Source organism: Myotis brandtii, unplaced genomic scaffold (genome assembly GCF_000412655.1).
Source record: "Myotis brandtii unplaced genomic scaffold, ASM41265v1 scaffold212, whole genome shotgun sequence".
NCBI classification, from domain to species: Eukaryota; Metazoa; Chordata; class Mammalia; order Chiroptera; family Vespertilionidae; genus Myotis; species Myotis brandtii.
Genome location: NW_005357931.1, coordinates 53,480 through 68,827, shown reverse-complemented (window position 1 = coordinate 68,827; position 15,348 = coordinate 53,480). Strand labels below are relative to the sequence as shown.

General features: G+C 53.8%; 1 protein-coding gene across 1 annotated transcript in view; it reads right to left on the bottom strand.

The window, feature by feature from the left end:
* ZBTB7C (zinc finger and BTB domain containing 7C) overlaps positions 1–15,121 on the bottom strand; it is a 15,903-nt gene extending 782 nt beyond the window's left edge. Inside the window, exons 1-3 of the mRNA XM_014539280.1 lie at positions 15,099–15,121; positions 10,499–11,725; positions 7–225 (exon numbers count right to left, since the gene is read on the bottom strand). Of these exons, the coding sequence (XP_014394766.1) occupies positions 7–225; positions 10,499–11,709 (1,430 nt within the window). The 5' untranslated portion in view covers positions 11,710–11,725; positions 15,099–15,121. The remainder of the gene's footprint in view (positions 1–6; positions 226–10,498; positions 11,726–15,098) is intronic.
* Positions 15,122–15,348: the final 227 nt, after the last annotated feature.

Below are 15,348 nucleotides of genomic sequence, written 5' to 3'. Positions count from 1 at the left end.
CGCGGCCGTGCCATGCGGCAGCTCTGGCGCTTGATGTGGCGGTGCAGGTGGTCGGAGCGCGTGAAGCTCTTGTAGCAGAACTCGCACTGGTAGGGCCGCACGCCCGTGTGGATGCGCATGTGATTCTTGAGGTCGTAGTTGTGCACGAACTTGGCGTTGCAGTGGATGCACAGGTAGGGCCGCTCCCCCGTGTGCTTCCGCATGTGGATCTTTAGCTTGTCCTGCCTGCAATGCAGAGCCGGGAGTCAGTCCCCGCTGGGAACGCCAGGAGCCACTCCTAACCCTCTGCCCACTGCCCCCTTCCTCCAGAACAGTCTATACTGCCCTGGTCTCAAACCCCAGGAATGGCACCAGTGCCCCACCCCAACAGGTGTGGCTGTCACCTGGCTCAGTGGGCTGGAGAAAGAGCAGGGTCCTGAAAGACCTCCCCCACTCAGAACCCCTCCTACTGCTGAGCTCTGAGCAATGAAGCTCCCAGTCTGTCAGGGCCGGCTCACAGACTGGACAAAGGCCTGCTGGCGACACACATCCCCACAAGTCAGCAGTCTGTCCTTAGTCCTCCGGAGGAGCAGTGACCTCTGAAACTGGGGTGCACCTTAATCTCACGCCCACTTCCCTCCAGTTTGTCATGTGCTTTGGCCCAGAGCCCCAGGGCCCATCCCAGCCGGGCTGTGGGGCTCCGTCTGTCCTCAGGGCTAACCGGGGAGGCTATAGAAGCCGGCACACCTCGTTCAAGTCTCCTGCATGGTGTTTTCTTATCCCAAGCCTGGGCTCTGCTCTTTGTCTGCAGACAATTCCAGGGTTTACAAAAGAGCCAGGTGCAACAAGAATGCAGCCTAATCCACGAAAGCTCCTGAGACAATTCCAGGGTTTACAAAAGAGCCAGGTGCAACAAGAATGCAGCCTAATCCACGGCAAAGCTCCTGAGGGTGTAAGTGGGATTATTCAGAGGTAAGGAATGGTGTTGGGTGGGGCTCGCACTGGGGGTTGGGAGCCCCTGCTCCAGCTGCAGACCTACCGCTAACATGCTGGGGGACCTGAGGCAAGTTACCTAACCTCTCTGCACACAGCCGAACCTCCGCCCAGGCGTCAATTCCTACTGTCCAGGGCTGACGAAGAGAATGCGGGTTTGTGTTGTACTACATTCAACATGCCTCCTGGTGGTCTTGAGAGGAAAGCTGACATCCTAGGGTTTTGTCCTCAAGACTGAGCCTGCATGAACCAGCTCAAGGAGGGGTTCAGCCTGGCTGCGGTGGAGTCAGCTGGGCTGCAAGGACTCCTCTCAGGATCATTCTGAAGCCTTCCCTGGCCAGACCCGCAGGCCGGGCAGCTCTGTGTCCAGTCTGCCACCTCCACCCTGCAGGCCTGGCTTGGGTGGAACATTTGCCTGTAATTCTTGGCTCGGCTTTGACGTCGGAGCAGATGTGGAGCTCAGGTATCCACCCTAAAATGGCCAGATTTAAATAAACCGCCTTTAACACAACCCCAGGACAGCAGGAGCAGAGGGCCTGGTCTCCTGGGGTCCCTTGGCCGCTAGAGGTCTCACTGGCTCTCATTTTCCAACTGGTTCCTCAGGGGCCAGGCAGGAGGTTCTTGTGTACACGGGCAGGGACCAGGGAAGGGGACCAGACCTGCCCCTTCCCCCTGTGCTCACAGGAAGGCTGGAGGGTACCTGGGAAATGGACATAGGCATGGGGAGTGGGATGGGCAGAGAGGAGGAAGTCAGCTGGCTGGTGTCCTCCACACACCAGCCCCTCCTCTCTTCCACATCCCCTGTCCCTCCCACAACCACCAGCTGCCCCCAGGCTGCATAGTTCCCTGATGTGACATCCCATGCTCCCTCCCCCCAGCATGCTGTAACCCTCGTTTCCTCCAGATGATTGGATGTTTGAGCAGTAAGAAGCCTTAGAGAGCATCTGAGCCAGCAGGCCTCAAACTTGATACTGTATCAGAACCATTACCAGGGCTCAATGAAAGTGCTGGGCCTCAGATAATGTTGGAATTCTGACGGAGCTTGGAGTGGTAAGATTCAAATATTCCACAATATGCCACATGATGAGTAAAAGCAACAGGTTTTCCCAGAGGTGAAACTATAGAAACTTTATAAGCTATCTGTATGCTTTGGATAAAATGACCCAGATTTACTCTAGAAATAAAACAGAGAGAGAAAAAATTATAGCATCAAGGCTGGAAAATGGGAATTGAAACCAGATTATTTGTATCATCGAATACAGATGAGAGGAGAAACTCAGTAAATACTTATGGAATGAGTTATATGTAAATATATGTGTATGTGTGTGTGTATGTACATCGGAAGGAAATGAGGCAAAGCCACACTGAAGACTATTAAAATGCAAAGTAAATATATTGTGTCAAACAAAATTTGGGAAGTGTCACATGTGTATGTGTGTGCCTCTGCCATGTTCTTCCTGGACTGCGTCCAGCCAATGACTGAGCACAGCATGGGGACGACACTTGGCCCATTTCTGTCGGATTCCCTTTGCTCTGTGGCTCTCCATTGGCTGGTCCAGATGTCTCAGAGCTGCACTGCTCCTCGTCTAGGTTTCAGACCTGTATGAGAATGCTTTTCCCTCCTTCATCGCCCATCTTTCACTCAATACATCTATTCTGGTTTCATTTTGGTCTCTCCTTCCCGGAGGACCAATTGACATAGAGTGTTTGCATGTGTGCTGGCTTGGGGTCAATTGGTAGAGAAAGTCAAGGTATACTCTTCAGTGGTTCTCAACCTTCTGGCCCTTTAAATACAGTTCCTCATGTTGTGACCCAACCATAAAATTATTTTCGTTGCTACTTCATAACTATAATGTTGCTACTATTATGAATCATAATGTAAATATCTGATATGCAGGATGGTCTTAGGCGACCCCTGTGAAAGGGTCGTTCGACCGCCAAAGGGGTCGCGACCCACAGGTTGAGAACCGCTGGCTTAGAGTCATCAGGGGCTTTAAATATAGCACCTCATTTAAGCCTCACCACAACCTTATAAGGTAGATTTCTTTTCAAAATCACTATTACACATAATTTGTAGTATTGACCCTGAGGGTCACCCTCAAATAATGGACAATGCAAAGGGTAAAGCTTCTAATAGCCAGGGCCTACTATACATAACCACAGATTCCCCCAGGCTTTTCATTCGGGCATCTAAAATAAATCACATTTCAATGGCGATTGGCTCAAATGTGTGAGAAGTACCAAGAAGGTGGTTATATCTTCCTTTCATAGAGCACCTGCTATGGGCAGGTGAATATACCATTTCAATGACCCTGGAAAGCTGTTATTCAGAGGCAGGTTATGGTGTAGGGGTGGGTTCCCTATTTGGAGTCTTGGAGCCGCTGCTGCAGCAGCAGACCCACCACTCACTTGCTGGGTCACCTTTCGGCAAGTTATTTAACGCCTCTGTACAGAGCTGAACCTAGGGCCAGACATTAATTCTATTGTTCAGGGCTGATGAGGGACTCTAAGTTTGTGTGAGTTCGATTCAACACACCTGGAGTAATTTCCTCACTTAGAGGAAGAGTCGGGCCACAGAGAAGTCAAGCGGCTTTCCCAAAGGTATCCAGCCGGTGATGGGCAAAGGGACCTGGGAGCTACTTGGGGTGTGGTTTGTTTGCAAGCTGTTCTGAGGTTGAAAATAGGTGGATTTTCAAACTGGGACTTTCAGCCCAAGGCCTATAAGGGCTGCCCCAGAAAGTAAAGACCAGAACAGTCAAGATGAGGCATCTGCTGCCAGCTTTCTGCCTCTGGGCCCAGGAGATTGGGACATGCTGCGGTAGGAACTCAGCCCTGGACAGGGAGCTGGCCTAATGGAGGCCTTTTGTGGGAGCAGGGCAGGGCGGTGAGTAGAGTGGGCAAAGCTCATGATAAGTTAGTCCTGGAAAAAAAACTTACAGATCATCTGGTTTACTAAGAGCCTGTTAACAGGTCTGAGTCAGGGGGCCCAGTGACCTGTGTTATGAGCAGTACATTTCGCGGGACCTTGAAAATACTGATCTAATCCAGTTCCCTCGCCTTCAAGATGAGAAAACCACAGACCAGAGAGGGGAGGGCTTCTAAGATCACACGGCCGCCTTATTCCTGGAATGACCTTTTCACCAGGCTGTACTGAACGTGCGCCTGGGAAATGGACGTGGAGGTGGGGAGTGGGATGTGTGTGCTCATTGGCAAGGCTGGGCCTGGCATACTCCCAGAACCACAGCAGGCCCTTGGCTGGCGTGGGCCCCCGTTTCCTGACCTCTAAAATTCGGGCTGGGCTGTACCATTTTGACCTCTGGTGTTCTGTGCTTGCATCTGAGTAAAGGGGTATAACCAAATTTCTTTCTCGTGAGGTGGCTTCATATTTGTAGCATGGCTCTTCTACGCCTGCTTCTTCTCGGATCTAAGCTGCCCTCGGAGACAGCATGGGTGTCGTTGGAAAGTGTTCTAGCCGGAACCTCAGGAGCTGAGCTCTTGGTCACCCCCCGCCAGGACTGGAGGCCTGTGGTCCTGCTTAAAACCTCCCGAGGCCTCCTCCGTCCAGTGGCCTAGGTGCTAACTCACCGTTAGCATGGCTTTCCAGGCCTGTACAAGCTCAGCCCTTCCAATCACTTACAAGATGACTAAGTTCTGAGGATGCCTGGTGACCAGTTAGCAAGAATGTAGTGTGAACTTCAGAGTTGCTAAGAGAGTAGATCTTAACTGTCCCACCACACCCACACTAGAAAGGTGACGATGTGAGGTGATGAGTGTTAACTAACCTTACTGTGGGAATCATTTCGCAATAATACACATATCAAATCATCACAGTGTATACTTTGAACATATACAATGACATATGTCAGTTATATCTCAGGAAAGCTAAGAAAAGATCACCCCACCTACTTTGCCAGCCCCGCCCCTCCCCGTACATAGTACTGCACCCACACACCACGGACATGCGGCTCCCCTTGTACAGCTCTCACATGCCGATCAATGCTGCATCTTTGAACTCCTGCTGGGATGAGTTGGACTTCTAGTCCCCCCTCCCATGAGGAAATGAAGGCAAACTGGATTAGATCAGAATTTTCAAAGCCCTGCGAAATGTACTGCGCATAACACAGGTCACTGGGCCCCCTGACTCAGACTACGAATCAGACATGTTAACAGGCTCTTGATAAACCAGATGATCTCTACGTTTTTTCCAGGACTAACTTCCCATGAGCTCTGACCACTCTACTCGCCACTCTGCCCTGCTCCCACGAAAAGCCTCCATTAGTCCTGTGTCCGTCCATAGCTTTCCTGATCATGGGCAATATGTAAATGAAGTCATAAAACTGGGAGCCACCTTAGGGAGCACCCGCTCCTACCCCCTCATGTTACACATGGGGAAACTGAGGCCCAGAGTGGGGAGCAGACTTGGCCAAAGTCACACAGCCAGTTAGAGGCAGAACCAGACCCCGGACCTGGGTTCCTGATGGTCGCCTAGTGCTCTCTCCGAGGTGCCACACAGTCACCGAGAGATACTGGCTCTCCAGCCACTCACTCAGCTGCTCTTCTGTGCACCAGTGCCAGGTGCTGCTTTCTCGGCCCTCATCGAGCACGAGGCGCAGATGGCACTGGCCCCTGCTTTGATAGGAACCTGTCAGACGCTCTTGTAGTCTGCTCAGTGCACGACTCTGAATGGAGTGGATGCTCCTGGAGCGTTTGTTGACTGACTAATGACCTGCTGGTGCAGGGCCAGTTTTCAGAACCCGAAACTCCAGCATGGTTCTTTCTCACCCTGATCCCCTTGTCTGCCATCCCCTCCCTGTACCCTGCACCAGGGACCAGCCAGGTCACGTGCGCCCGAACCTTGATCTGCACCTCCTTCCAGCTGGGAGAACTCAGCATCGAGAAAGATGTGCCCGCACTCGTGAGCACCCCGAGGGAAAGGAAGGGACCACAGGTCTCGCCCAGGACCTCGGCCTCCACGAAGGCCCCTGTCAGGCTAATGCTTTCCCAGCACCATCTTCTCAGACTTCATGGTAACCTGGTGGTCGGAGACCAACTCTTCCTGCTGCCACTGCTAATGACATTACATTATCTTAATAAGGTCCCCGGAGCTGCCAGGACTGGGAAAACTAAAAGGAAAATACAGAATGAAAAAGAAGCCATGCTCCTGGCCTTGTTCGGAGAGCAGACAGCTTTTTTGGCTCACCCTGGAGGCAGGGGTTGAAAACTAGAAGTTGCAACCTTTAGGGGCTGCTGGGAGGGGATCCAGTGGAAACTGGGGAGACCATGGCTCACCAGAGAGTGACTTTTCAGGGCTCAAAGGTTGTCCATCTTTTCCCAAGGACAGGATGGGGCTTCTGTTGCTCAGGGGCCGGTCCTTTTGCAAATCCTGCAGTTTCATGCCTTTATTACCTGCTCAGCCGGACGTGGCTGGAGCACCTCTGATAGCCGGGCTGCAGGGGCTGCAGGAGCTGCAGGAGGGAAGGCTGCCCAGCCATGCTCTCTAGGTGCTCCCCTCACAGGCTGCCTGCACCCAAGGACCAAGGTGACAGACATTAGGGGAAATTAAGGGTCTTCTGAGGCCTTCACAGCCCAGGGCCAGGCCCTGTTGGCAGTGATGAGGGCTGCAGTGTGACAACCAGGGGGACAACCTGTGGTCTGGGTGGGCAGGGAAAATGCCCATGGAGGCAGCAGCATCCCTCTGCATGCAGAGCGACAACGCCTCTCATCTTCCCGGCTCATTCGCTCCCTTTTCTTCAAGGCCTGTGCTAGGGGCCAGGTCTGGCAGAACCCTGTGGTCCTGACCTTCGGCCCTGCTTCCAGACTTTCTGGGAATAGCGGGACTCCTGATGAAGAGGACCTGGGGGAGCCTTGATCCAGACTTCTCTCTCCCAAGGTGGAGCCAATGGGATCGGTTGTGGTAGAAGCCATCTCTCTCTTTAAAAAAAAATTTTTTTAAATTGATTTCAGAGAGAGAAAGACAGATAGAAACATCGGTGGGAGAATCATTGATCAGCTGCCTTCTGCACCCCCCCCACTGGGGATCGAGCCTGAGGCTTGTGCCCTGACCAGGAATCGAACTGCGACCTCCTGGTTCATGGATCAATGCTCAACCACTGAGCCACACCAGCCTGGCGAAGCCATCTCTTTTTAAGAAAGAAAATGGTGACATTGGACAACTCCTGGAGAGTGTAAACACAGACTCAGGCAAGGCAGAGGGCCTCATAGCGGTGACCAGAGCTAAGTGGGGTCAGCAAGGGGCCACAGAAGCACAGTCTGGTTGACGTCTTTGAGTCCCTGCTCAGGGCTCCAGGGGTGTCTCATCTATGGAGCAACCCGTGGTGGGACAACTGGTGGGACTGGCTGAAATTTGGAGCTGATTCAGAGGTGAGGGCTCCGACTCCAAGGAGTAGACAGCAATGGTGGTCCCTGTTCTTGGAGAAGCGCACCATGGAAGGTGCAGGCAGCCTTTAGGGACAGAGCATGGGAGGACCCCAGGCCCCTCCACCCTGTTGTGGCTGCTGAAGTCATGAGGAATGACGTCCTCATGGGGTGTGGACATTCTGGGCATTGGCATCTGAGGCCATAACTTGGAGCCTGTGACACAGGGCCACCTTGCAGGGGGAGGGTAGGCCCTCTCCAACATCCCCCAAGAGGGAGGGATGGGTCAGCATTTAGGAGAAAGGAAGGAGGCCTGGCCAGAGAGCAGAAGCTCAGTTGAGATTCAGAAAGGGAAACTGTCCAAGAGCGGGATTGAAGGCAGCAGGTCTGGCTCCCTCGGCCTCTGGGGGCCCAGTCCCAGGGAGTGGCTTGGCCTTGCAAGGGAGCCTGGGAATTCTGAGTTCAAGAGGCAGCAGCTGTTGCTTTAAATGGCTGCTGAAGAGCCCCCAGCTGGGGAAGGGGAAGAGGTGTTACGAATGGTGGCTGCAGGAAGTTAGCCACAAGGAAGGTCCCTAGAGTAGGGCTGCAGGGGGATTTGGCTGCAGACAGTTACAGGAAGCCCCGATCTGGGCAGGCCAGCGTTGGCATTCTCCACAGACCAAAAAGGATTCGTGCAGGGCAGCTCTAGGGAGGTGGCAGGAGGGAAGCCAGGAACCAGTGACTGTGAAGAATGTGCCAGGGAGGGGGTCGGGAGGGGTTCCACAGGGACAGCACAGCCCACAGGGACAAGTACAGTTCCTTTTCCTAAGGAGCCAGGAAAACTCGCTCCAGCCTCCCAGGAAGGCGGGCGGGCGGGCCAGAGCTTTTCTGATCTTTCTCAGGCCTGTCAGAGACCAGTGGGAACCCTGAGGGGGAGGTGCTGATGGAGGCTGGAATGCAGCTCACTGAGGAGGGGAGGGCAGGGCAGATGGCTGGATGGCCAGGAGGGCACAGGCCATCTGACCTGGAGGGTGGGGAGGCTGCAGGCATGAGGCCACCCTAAGTGATCACCAGGAATGTGCTGGGAGGAAGGGTTCTGGAATGCAGACCTCCTGAGCAACCCAGCATCGCTGCCCAATGGGAGGCCAGAGAACCTTCTAGTGTCCAGAGGGAGAGGGGTCTGTCCGACCACGTTTAAAACTTTCCCGAGGGAAGGCAGGGCCCACAGACTGGTGTGGTCCTCACAGACGCTGCAGGTGGGAAAGGCCTGGAGGGGAGGAACAGGGCGGGAATAAAGGTGGAGACTTGGGGGGCTGGGCAGGGTCATGGTGCTGTGCCCTGAGATATGCATCCTGTTGAAGCTGTGGACCTGAGTCCCTCCTGCCAGGAGAGGTGTCTCAGTGGCAGCCATCGGCACAGGGGACAGACGTGAAAGTTCGGGAGCTGGACCCTGGGTGGCAGGAGGGGAAGCTCCAGGCCACTTCAGGGCTGCCTGTCTTGGATCTGGCCTGGGAAGAGTGGCAATGCTCTGAAATCACTCCCTGGGGCTGGGCTGGGGAGTCACCGGCAGGAGATGAGTGAGCTGTGCTGGACCCCGATGATGTTCTGGTTGGTCTCCCGTCTGCTATCCTGGGCTTTTGTCAGCCTCATTCAGGTGTTCTAGCCAGGCCTGTGGGGCTCAGTGAATTCAGGAGGAGGTGGGTGGGAGAGGCAAGCATCGTCTAAGGCAGCATTAGAGTGGCAGGGCCAGTAATGAAAGACACCTGAGGGCAGGTGAATCCTGGGGAGGGAATCTGAGGTCCAGGTCCAGATTCTCCCGCCACTGTTAGCGCAAAGGGTCTGGGAGAAGTTCTGTTTGGGGGTTCCCTCACAGAAGCAGCTGTGCGAGGACTCCAAGGCCAGCAGTAGTCACCGAATGAACGAGCCCACTGAGCTATTTTGGCAATGCCAGTGTCACCTGAACATATTTTTCTGATGCCCTTCTTTGGAAACCTCTGATAGAGTTCCAAGCCACCCAAAAACGTAGGTCTCGTTACTTCACAGAACTTGTGTTCCCCTGAAAAACATGGCCCTTATTCAACATTTGACATAATTCAAAAAATTTCGCTTTATCCTCAAAGACCAAAGGTTTGGGCCCATCGAAGAAGAGAATCAAAAGAACAAGCCCCCAGCAATTCCCACGGAGACATTTCCCAGACGCGGGCTGACGGCAGCACCGTTGGCAGACGTGTGGGTCTCTCGGGGTGAGCTCATTGACGGACAGTGGCCGTGTGGGGAAAGGACCTCATCGAGAAGGTCAGGGTCATAGGACAGACATCCACCAGACGCTGTCTACATCCGACACACTGAAACGACCAAGCCCTGATGCAAGGCCGCCACCAGAACCGTCCCCACTGAGGACATGGCTGGGAAGATCAGTCTCACAGCACCAACACAACATACCAGGCCCATCAATACCTAGCAGTGGGCAAATCTGACCCCCACGTCCCACCCACCAATTTTGGCTACAAAACTTGAGAGTTCTCTGTAGCCACCCCAGTCACAGATTTTGCTGTCCTATGAGTAAGTCCCGGCTCTGCCATTTCCTAGCTGCACTTATGAGTGGCCAACCAGCCACGGTGGGGACGGAGTGCTCATCTGTAAACAAAGGCCATATAGCACCTCCCTGTCTTCAAAGGGCAGGGCTGGGGTGAGAGGATAGAGAATACACTTAGGTCAGCCCTGGCATGTTGAACATGCTCCAAATAAAATAGAAGGGCTGCACTCCACTCCTCGGGGGAACTTCAATTGGCTTCTGTGGATCTACACTGGGGAGGGAGGGAGGCCAAGTGAGCAAGGTACTGAGGCTCCTCACTTCTGCCTTACAGCTCTGCTCTGATCTGTTTTATATGTTTGCCTTCCACTTAATATTGTAGTTAAGAAAAAATATATTTTTAAAGAAACTATTTTTCCTTTTAAAAAGAGCTTGAAAATCACTGCGCCGAGTAATGCCTAGCACGCCTTCTCGCAATGAATTTGACGTGCATCTAGGATCCAGTGGGACCTCCCCTGAACTGGGTCTCTCTCTCCATCCCTGCCCCACCCCCGCAACCCCATCCCCTCTCTGCTGCCATCACTGCAGCCTCCGACCCTCTCCCAGCTGGGACCCCCACCTGGGGGCCGCCATGCGCACCTGGTGAAGCGGACCTCGCAGATGTTGCACATGTATGGCTTCTCCCCGGTGTGGGTCCGCATGTGCCGCGGCAGCTTCCCGGCCCCCATGATGACTTTATGGCAGATGGGGCACTGCTGAGAGGCCTTGGGCTTCAGCTTGCGCTCCTCCACCAGGGGCCAGGGTGGGAAGAGCCCCCCCAGGTGGGTGGCACTCAGGAAGTTGAGATAGGCACCATAGTCATTCTCCGCCTTGATGGAGCCCAGCGGCCCCCCGGGAAGGTCCGGGAACATGTCCTTGAAGAAGTCATTCGGGAAGGGCGGGGGCGGGGGCGGGGGCAGCTCCTCCTTCTCCTCTTCCTTGATCTTCCGATTCTTGATGACCAGGTCCAGGGGCCCACTGTCCATGGGCTGCTCGGGCAGCTGGGCAAAGGCACCAAAGTCCCCTGGCCAGAGGTGTGGGAAGAAGTCTGGGGCAAAGGGAGATAAGGAGGGTCTCCTGTCGGGGATGTTGGCCTTGGGGTACAGGTTCTCCCTCAGCAGAGATTCAATGGAGAAGTCCCGGATAACGCCCAGATGGCCAGGGCTGCTGGCCTGGAAGGAGTCCGGGAAGTCCCTGGGTGTGTCCGCATAGGCCTTCTCTGTGAGATGGTCCGCCTTGGAAGGGCTCTGGTGGCAGTTGATGTCCTGGGGGTCGGGCAAGTTTTCTTGATCAGCGAAATCCTCCGTATCGTCATCCTCTTCCTCATCCTCTTCCTCCTCCTCCTCCTCCTCATCCTCCTCGTCATCTTCATCCTCGTCATCGTCGTCGTCCTCCTTGTCGTCCTCCTCCCCGCCGTCCCCGCCAGGCTCCATGATCTCCAGGCACACGTTCACGATGCACTGGATCTCCAGCATCCTGGCGGCGTTGAGGATGTGCTTGACGTTGGAGGCGGTGATGGTGAGCGTGGAGGTGTAGGCGAACTCGAGGATGGCGGCCAGGGCCTCTGGCTGGACAAAGTCGATCTCGTAGACGTAGGGCTGGCTGGCTAAGGTGCCGGCTGTGAAGAGCTTTTTGAAGTACTTGCTGCAGGCCGCCAGGACGGAGCGGTGGGTGCGGTACTCCTGCTCCTGCACCACCAGCAGCACGTCGCAGAGCAGGCCATCGTGCCGCTGCTCGTTCAGGCTGCACAGAACCTCGCTGCTGTGGTTGGGGAAGGGAATGCCGATGAGCTCGTCAATGCCATTGGCCATGGTCTCAGCCAGAGCCCTGCAGACCGACACAGAGAGGGAGACCGGGTTAGAGGATGTGGTCCCAGGAGGGGACACCCAGCTCTGGGATGCTGGACCAGGGAGGCGAGGCTGGTGGACATGGTGGCCAAAACCACCCCCGCCTTTGCTTAAGGCTCCCCCCGCCTCCAGCCCTCCTCCCTCTCGGCTTTTCTAAATCCCACCTGCAGTGCAGAGCCCAGCTCATGGGCTTGGGCTTTGCACGGGCCCATGGGGTCTTTTCCCGGACCCCTCACGGAGTTGACCTCTATGGGGCAGTTGGCGTATGCTGTTTGGCAAAGGCTTGTAAGCTTCTCGTGGGCATGATTTCACTGAAGTCAACTTTGTTCATATGCAATGGTGAGACACCAGGACGGACAGCCACCTGACACTCAGCTGCTACTGTGAGCTATGTCCACTACTTCCTCACACAGCATCTGCGGGTTGAGGCCAAAGGGGGAATGTTCTCTCATGACGCAATGCTGCTGAGAAAATGCTCTGGTTTATTGCAAAACTCCTCTGACTCCTGTAACAGACTAACATTTGGCTACTGGCTACTGTTATGGGCTGAGTTGTGTCCCCCACCAAATCCATAGGCTGAAGTTAGAACCTCCAGTATCTCAGAATGGGACTATGTCTGGAGGTAGGACCTTTGAAGAGGTGATTAAGGTTAAAATGGGGTCACCTGAGTGGGCCCTAATCCATTATGATGTGTCCTCATAACAGGAGATGAGGACACAGACACAGAGGGAAGACCCTGTGAAGACACAGGGAAAAGATGGCCATCTGCAAGCCCAGGAGAGAGGCCTCAGAAGAAACCAACCCTGCTGACACCTTGATCTTGGACTTCCAGCCTCCAGAACGGTGACACAACCGTGAGAAAGGTACAGCAAGGTTCACTGAAGAGGAGTGAGCTACCACCACACACCTGTCAGAATGGCTAAAATAACGGAGTGCTAGCACCAAATGCTGGTGAGGGTGTGGAGAAACTGGATCACTCATACATTGCTGGTGAGAGTACGAGTGGTACAGCCATTCTGTGATCAACTCAGCAGTTTCTTTAAAAACTAAATACGTATTGAGGAAATGACACCTTTTTTCTCATGAAGCTTCCAAATGGGTAGTAGGGTCCTGACCCTCAGAGGGACCCTCCCCTCTGAAGACTGTTTGTGAATGAAATGCCCCTTGGACTGTTAAGTGAAAAGCCGAAATCAGTAAAATCTCAGGAAATTAGAGCCATTTTCTTGCTCGCCAAAGGCAGTGGTGGTTCTCAACCTTCCTAATGCCGTGACCCTTTAATACAGTTCCTCATGTTGTGGTGACCCCCAATTTTATTGTTACAAATTGAACATAATTAAAGCATAGTGATTAATCACAAAAACAATATGTAATTATATATGTGTTTTCCGATGGTCTTAGGTGACCCCTGTGAAGGGGTCGTGACCCACAGGTTGAGAACTGCTGCTTTAGAGATAAAAATGTTCTTAAATGTTATTTTAGGGGAAATACCCACAATTCTCTAAGCTTTTCCCCACCTTCTTGCAGAGAGGAATTGAACCTGTTGGGCCATGTGTTGGTGGTCGGTGTCTCAGCCAAGCTCCCTGAGGGATGGAGACTGCTGTCCTTTCGCCTAAATGTCCCATCTCTGTGCTTTAGTAGCCACGTCGGCTGGAGCCTGGGAATCAGGGCCCATGGCTCTGAGGCGTTGGGAGGCTGCTCAGCTTTCTGGGCTCCTGTGGCCTCATCTTGTCATGGGTGGTCATGGGAAATCTAATGACCAGTGTGCCATGACCATGAGAGGTTAGAATGGCAAAGTGGACCTGGATGAGGAAAGGGCAACAGGCCGGGGTGACCCTGGATTCCAGGCTGCTCTGCCCAGCAGCCACTTCTCACAGTGGCCTGGTTGCAGCCTTTGTCCCATTCCTGGAGGAGGGGATGTAGCTGTGTGGCTGAGCTGTTTTTCCAGGCAGGAGGTGAGGGCTGACGCTCGCTGTTTCATTGTCTCTTTGGGAAGACGTGTCCCTGCCCTTCACTCTGGGAGCTTCCCCGATGACCCTAAGATTCCCATGCCCTGGAGGACCCAGACAGCAGTGTCCCAAAGGGGTGGCCATGCCCCACCCCCACCTTCCCTCCTTCCCACCCAGGCCCTCCTTCCTTCCCCTCCCATCGCTTAAGCCAAGGCAGTTCTGTCTCCAAGAATAACATGCTCACGAAAGAGAATCACACACACACAACACAACAAAACAAAACAAAGACTCTCAACAGCCAGGAGAGGCTTAGCGCAAAAGATGGTCTTTGGTACAAAGGGGATAGAAAAAGGTATAAAGACAGATCAGAAACAAAGAAGGAGGAGGGAAAGAGGGGAAGAGATGCTTGGAAATGGAGGAAGGAGATTCTAGGGGAAGAATGAAGGCAGGTGGAACCTGCACAGGTGTGGTTCCGGCCATCAGGAGGCTTGCCACAGCCTCCCAGGGCCTCTGCCCCCAGCGGAAGGTTCTAGAGCCCAGAATGTCCAAGTAACCCTGTCTGACAAAGGCAGCACTTCCCATGTCGGGCTTAAGTTTATTCAGCTGTAAAATGAGAACTTTGTTGGTTTGGGTAACTTCCTGGCATTCCCCTCTCTCCCTGCCATGAGAAGGGATCTTGTCCTCAGTTTACCACCTACAGACAGACAGGGTGCTTCTATGAGCAGAACAGAGAAGTGGTGGGGGTGGGGACATTGGAAGGGGCCGGAGGACCTCCCACTACAGAAATGCATTGTAGGAATCTGGCTCCAGAAGTCCTCCACGACCAATTTCTTGAGTGTGACTTGAGTTTTCTTATTTGTGTCCTGTTCTAATAATCAAATGAAGCAAGCTAGCCAGCCAGCATTTATAAGAATAGTCAATACTAACTATCGCTTATTGAGCGCCTGCTACATGTCAGGCATCGCACCTCTACGCTTTCCTCAACCAATGGAATTCTGAAAGGTACATATTTGTATCATCATCTCCAACTTAGGGATAGAGAAAAGGTGTGGAGAGGGTAAGTGGCTTGCCCAATGCCACAAGGGTCTGAGCCAGGCTTTGAGCCCAGCAGTATTTGGTGCCAAAGTTCATATCCATCTCCTTTTACCACACTGCCCTCTACAGGGCAGGGAGAGTTGAACTCTTCCCTCCCCGCCTCCACCCCCCCAAATGTTGTCTCTTCAGAGATTTGATCAGAGCCAGGGGTGAGGATGAGCTGAGACTCACACATGCCAGGGGCTTGGGGGTCTCAGTGCTGAGTGTGAACGAGAGGTATGAACGGCACGGCACTGGATCCCTGTGGGCTGGGCTTGTCTGAGCTGTGAAGGGCAGAGCGGGTTATATTGGGTAGAGGGGGGTGTGCCTCACCGGGATCCTGAGTGGGATCGCACCAGAAGCCGCTCCCAGCCAGCACGTGCTGAGGTTGGATGATGGTCATCTGACAACCCACGGCCCACGCGGAGGGGTGGAGGGTGAGAGCCCTGCTCTTAGGCCTCCCGTGTCCACATCCGACACCCACACTGATGGCCTCTGGGACGTGGTATTTCTGCCCTTGAGCTCAGTTTCCTCATCTGCACAATGGAGAGGATAATAGTGTCGACCTCACAGAGTTGCTGTA